At 35.6% G+C, this 5,866-nt stretch overlaps 1 protein-coding gene across 1 annotated transcript; it reads right to left on the minus strand.

Moving 5' to 3' along the window:
* Window positions 1-523: 523 nt before the first annotated feature.
* On the minus strand, window positions 524-4,290 carry LOC107794374 (BTB/POZ domain-containing protein At5g03250-like). Its single transcript, XM_016616855.2, has 4 exons — window positions 4,137-4,290; window positions 3,236-3,305; window positions 1,467-2,675; window positions 524-1,121 (listed from the first exon to the last, which is right to left on the minus strand). The coding sequence occupies exons 1-4, from the start codon at window positions 4,193-4,195 to the stop codon at window positions 663-665; spliced, it is 1,797 nt and encodes a 598-aa protein (XP_016472341.1). The 5' UTR covers window positions 4,196-4,290; the 3' UTR covers window positions 524-662.
* Between the last annotated feature and the right edge of the window lie 1,576 nt (window positions 4,291-5,866).

The raw sequence follows: 5,866 nt of genomic DNA on the forward strand, positions 1-5,866 counted from the left end.
ATTCCTGGAAAATGTAAATACAGGTGTTTTCCAATAGTAACAACATCAATTGTCAATCCTTAGATCTAGAAAAGGTTAGGCTCTTCACCTCACTTAAGATTAAAGATAGAGGCAACCAGGCTTGGGCAGTGAAGGCTCATTTAGTGGAGAGTGAACCAAATTATGTGTACACATTTCAAGCTATTGTACTTGGATCATTCAACATTTCTGATGCGCAATTTTAGTGTTATATAACAATGGCGTAACCAGTAAAGTTGTTGTCATGTGACTAGAAGGTCACGGGTTCGAGCCGTGGAAACAGCCTCTTACAGAAATGCATGATAAGGCTGCGTACGGTAGACCGTTGTAGTCCGGCATTCCCCGAACCCCACGCATAGCGAAAGCTTATGCAGGGCTGCCCTTTATAGCAATGTGTTTCATATGTTAAACTGTATAATTTCTGCAACAAATTCTCATAAGTTCTGATATTCAAGAAAACATAAGAAACCTTAACTTCCCTCCCCTCACCCCCACCCCACCGGAAACTATACAATCAAAATCTTGGCAAATGTCGAAACGACATGTTTCCTGTGTTAGGTGACGACTCTAAAACTCATTCAAAACCATTTTGAATTGCCAAAATTGTAACAAAACAACTCCAATACACTTACTAGTCTTTGAACTTAGTGAAATTTTGGAAGAGTTGGACATGTTGCAGCTTCACTTGGCTTTCCTGATTTCGAGTTACACTGAGATTTTCTTCGGCAAAATATATTCCACCTTCTCTTTGTTTTCACCAGCTTTTGGAACTCCTCCTTCATGTTGTTACACTCCTTTTCAAGCTCCGAAACACGTGCCCTCATGTCCTCAATGCTTGATCCCCTTCCCTGTGCATTGTTGTCACCATGTTGTCCGATCGCTCCACTTAGATTTTGTGAGTTGTCAAGATTATCAGACACAAAAAACCATCCTGAAATGGATGTACGTAGTCGAAGCTGTTCAAAAAATAAGACTTGAACGATTACCCTTAGAGGTAGCCTCTCGTTTTGAGCAGCATGTGTGCTCGCCTCTAATGAAAGCTTTTGGCAGTTCATTAGTCTGCAGATTTGCTCTCTTTCAATATCTGTAAGCCAAGGATGTGCCTGAAGTTGAAAATATTGTAGGTCAGTACTTCATTCACATAGTAATTTTTTTAAGTTTCTGGCTTATGTTTAGATCGTTAACTAAACAAATACTACAGTCAGACTCTCTATAACAGTATCACTGTATAACAATCATTCTCTATAACAGCCTCGTTTGCTCCATATTTGACTCTATTATAACATAGAGAATGATTGTTATATAGCGATGTTGTTATAGAAAGATCTGACTGTATATATTCTGCATAACAACACTTCGCTATAACAACAAAAAAGATCTGGAACAAACGAGACTGTTATAGAGAGGTTTGATTGTATCATCATAAACTAAAAGAACTACTTTGTTACCTTCAAATATATATCGATTGCGCGATAGATACCATCGGCAAGTGGCCTAGCATAATCTGGGATTGCAGCAGCAAGAGACTGAAATTTCGGGAACTTGAAATTAACATCAGGAGCCACCTCAGAAAGATATGAATCCACCAGATTTGCCACCCTTGTTATTGAAGCCAAAGACTGATTACCTTCCACCAATTGATTTTCTTCCATTATACACGGAGATGCAGCAGCAGAAGCCTGGTCTAATAACAAGAAATGGTCCAGAATACGCTGAAAACAGTCGATATCATATAAAGTCTCGACTGAGTAACCAATATTTGGTATTAGCAAATCATCAAGTGTAGCTTGATCTAATTGCAACCCGACTCTTCCCTCCAGATTTTCTCTGCACGACGGACTAACCTGTAACATCATAGCAGTACGGAGCAGCCTCAGAAGAAACTTAGTTTCCGTTACTCCTTTCTGTTTTGGTAATAACTCCACGATCTCTTCTAGAAGCGCCCTCTGATCTGCCTCTGATGGCGTGGATGCTGATTTAGCATGACTAGCGTCCTTGAAACTCGCTTGCCTATTCATTAAAGGAATGTATTTCTTTGCATAAAACACGAGGGCGCCTGATATATTCTCAGGCCTCATTCCTCCAGCTTCAACGGCCTGAATCAAACGTTTGTACAGAGGTAAGCTGAGGAACGATACATCTTCGTACCACCAATCATCAGTCATCGGTTGTGGCTTCGTTCCAGTACTTATACCGTTCCATACATCAGAACCTGTGTTATTATCATTACCATTCTCCAATACAGGCCAATTAAGTAACTTTGAATCGCTACAAGCTTTCATCGCCAACGAGTTTATGCATCTCGACACAATATGAAGCTCTTCAGCATGTGGTAAAACTTCTTCACAGGTTTCTAAAGCTTTTATTGTGTCTGTCCAATTTCCAAATACATCATTCAGAAAAGCCTCAGTTTGTGTAACTAGATTTCCTTCCCCGTATTCGTTGGTCATTTGTAAATACTCAGATGCACATCTAAGACTCACTACATTTAGAGGTGTAAGTTCAAATCTAACACCATAACAAAATTTGGCTACTAACTCAAATGCTTTAGCTCCACCAGGTATATCAGTAAGCTGCAGGACGCATACCGATCCATCCTCTTTCGTCGATTCACTCATAAGCTTTTCTAGAAGTCCACTTCTTGAGAGCAAAGGGAACTGCACCAGTACAATTAAGTGCCTGTTTTAGATTATGTTTGTGAATACACCACCAACAACAACGACAACGACATACCTTGTATATTCCTACAATCTGGGATCTGGGGAAGGTAATTTGTGCGCGGAACTTACCCCTACTTTGTGGAGATAGAGAAGTTGTTTCCGATAGACCCTCGACTCAAAAAAGCAATTAACAACAGGTTTGAAAAGAAAAACAACAATGAAGAAGCCATGTTTAAAATAATGAAAGCAAGAACAGTAACAACAACAAAATAACAATGCAATTAGAAAACCGACACAAGAGAAGCTCGGGTAGTAATAGAGATCGAAGGCTAAGATTAACCATAGAATACAAACAATAGATTTTGTTTGTGAATATCATCTTGAATTAACCATAGATTACAAAAAGAAGAATTGGGACAAGTATATGTAGATTCCCGGAATGGCGTTAAGTGCATTAGCAAAGAAGATACTACGTGAGAAATGCTAACAACAATAACAACTACGCCACAGTCCCAAAAAAGTTGAATTTAAAGAGAATTAGCAATCAAAGAGTGTACCTTGTGTAGATAAAAGGACATTTCTCCAATTTCAATTGTAATATCACTTGGAAGTCCTGATTTACAACGCCTGAACAGAGTTTATGCATAAGCTTCATAAATTCACTGGTTGATGTTAGCTAAATCAACTGAAAAAAGGCGTTCGACAAATTATTGGATACTAATTAGATATCCATAAATCAACATTAGGTTACATAATCAAAACCAAAATGCCCCTAAATTTTCATTCTTTTCATTCTTCAACTACAATATATGAAAGTTAAATCAAACATCTAATGGTATATCTTTGACCACTAATCAGCTAATACAAAAGTAAGCTCAAATCTTATACTATAACTTAGATTCTAGATAACACACTTGGGAGTACTAAATCAATTATTTAAACTCTACTACAAGTAACAAAAAATAAGAATATTACGTACAGAAAAAAGAAACATGAATACTATACTGGAAATGTTGACATAAAAAATTAAGTGCTCTGACTCTCACGTAAAGAAATATTATGTCAGATATAACCAACAACAACATACCCAGTGTAATCCAACACAGTGGGGTTGGAGAGGGTAATGTGTACGCAGACCTTACCATTACAGTGTGGAGGTAGAGAGACTGTTTCCAATAGACCCTCAGCTCGAGGAACGTATAAGTACAATGGTAATGAAAAGGAAAAATTGATAGCGTAGAAGCCACAAAAAAGCAGTAACAACAACAGAATAATAAGATGATCAAAACGAATGAAACAACATGTAGTAGTCGAAACCTAAGAATAGAAAAATATGAGAATACGTACTAATATTACTGGTATGGAGACGACGAACGCAACAGGTAGTAGTCGAAACATGTTAGATATAACCAAGAATGCAAAAAAAACTTCCCATAATAAATTACAGCAAAATATTACCAAGTCTGGCCTTCACAGCAGAAGGCTTCGGATTTAGAACCAAGTTTCAGTAGTGCCATTTTGGTTGCATGAAACTAAGACAAATACAGTAAAAACTATTTTTAGAAATAAGAATTTTGGTGTAGTTGTTGTAAGTAGAAGTAAAGTTTGTGAGTGAATGAGTCCCGAGTCTTAGGTAATAAAAGAGAGAGAATCGGTTACTGAATTATAGCAGTTGTTGAAAATGTCCTCACTCTCCTCCTACTTCTCACTAGGTGTTGATTTAGTCTACGTGCTATACTTTAGGTGCCAAAATCAATTCATTTTTAGTAATTTCTTTAAGGAATCTTTATCCAAATAGTTGATCGGATTCACTATTTACTTTTTCTAGCTACAACCAAACGTTTTTATAAACAATACCTCATTTGTTTTGGATTTTTTTGGTTGTTATAGAAAACATATATTATCATATAGCATGAAAATTGGTTCCATAAGAAACTTGGTGTTTATAGTTAGTGACTATTATATAGCGATGCAGTTATAGAGATGTCTGACGGTAGTATATAAAGATTATATACTTATTATACACGATTATATATAGATTATACACAAAATATACACATATTATACATTCACCGGTTATATTTAGTTTAAGTGATTTGGTGGACAATTATTTAGGATAATTCTTCTTTCTTTAACCTACTCAACTTTAAGCAAATTAGATTATGATTCATTTGTTGACTTGACCCAACAATTGGTTGAGCCCAAAATAATTCATCAAATCAAGGGGACAAAATAGAAGAATTAACCTAAATAGGCGATCACCTAACCGTTTAAACTAAAAATAGCCGGGGGAGGTATAATATATGTATTATATGTGAACATAATTATGTATAATGAATGTATAATCTATGTATATAGCTAGAAAAATTAAACAACGAATATGGCCAGCTATTTGTGTAAAAGATCCCGGAAATAAGTTAAGAAGTGTAACTCAACCAATCAAAACGCAATCTAAAGTCTAAATCATATGTATATAAATTAATTTAGAGGTTGGGAATTCCGTAATTTTGTAAGCACTTAAGCTAATAATTTATGAAGTATTATATTTACTTTCACTTTATTTTTTTTCAGAAAAATAAGGAAGGGAGATTGGGTTATGTACGGCGAGATGGATTGCTATCGACTCCTTATTTTTTTTCATGATTTATATTCGTTAAATTTTATCCAACTCGTACATTTGCAACCTCTATTTTACACTCTTATATAGAAGTAAAAAGATAAAGAATATTTACTGAATTGTCGTGCCCCCCCCCAGCCCCCCCAAACCCACCCCACCCCGAGAAAAAAATTAACTGCTTAACTCCCTTCATATTCATTTGACAATATAGTGCTAAAAATGATTGTAACTGACCTAATCGACCCGTTTATAAAAAGGATCATCAAGTTTTAATAAAGTGAAAATCAGAGGTGTCAAAATACTTGATTTTGGATTTTGATCAATATATAAAACTTAGATTACATATAGTTGTAATTACTTTCATCCTTGTACTTGTAGGTGTATTTGTTTTGACTGGTTGTATCAAGTTATAATCTTCCCAACATTAGGTAATACTTGCCTAATTGGAATTTAAGTTGTTTTGACAAGGGTTCCTTTTACACGATTTATCTAGTAGGATAAAGTATTAAAACTTGTCACATTTTCTAAATTAAGAAAAATATTTGCCACATCTAAAGCAAAATGGGCCAAA

The sequence above is a fragment of the Nicotiana tabacum genome, chromosome 10 (genome assembly GCF_000715075.1).
Source record: "Nicotiana tabacum cultivar K326 chromosome 10, ASM71507v2, whole genome shotgun sequence".
Lineage (NCBI taxonomy): Eukaryota > Viridiplantae > Streptophyta > Magnoliopsida > Solanales > Solanaceae > Nicotiana > Nicotiana tabacum.

Coding starts and splice junctions, on each gene's coding strand:
- LOC107794374 (XM_016616855.2), bottom strand. CDS start 4,195: ATGGCACTACTGAAACTTGGTTCTAAATCCGAAGCCTTCTGCTGTGAA. Junction 3,306..4,136: donor TGCTGTGAAGGCCAGACTTG/GTAATATTTTGC, acceptor AACTCTGTTCAG/GCGTTGTAAATCAGGACTTC. Junction 2,676..3,235: donor TGTCCTTTTATCTACACAAG/GTACACTCTTTG, acceptor GTACTGGTGCAG/TTCCCTTTGCTCTCAAGAAG.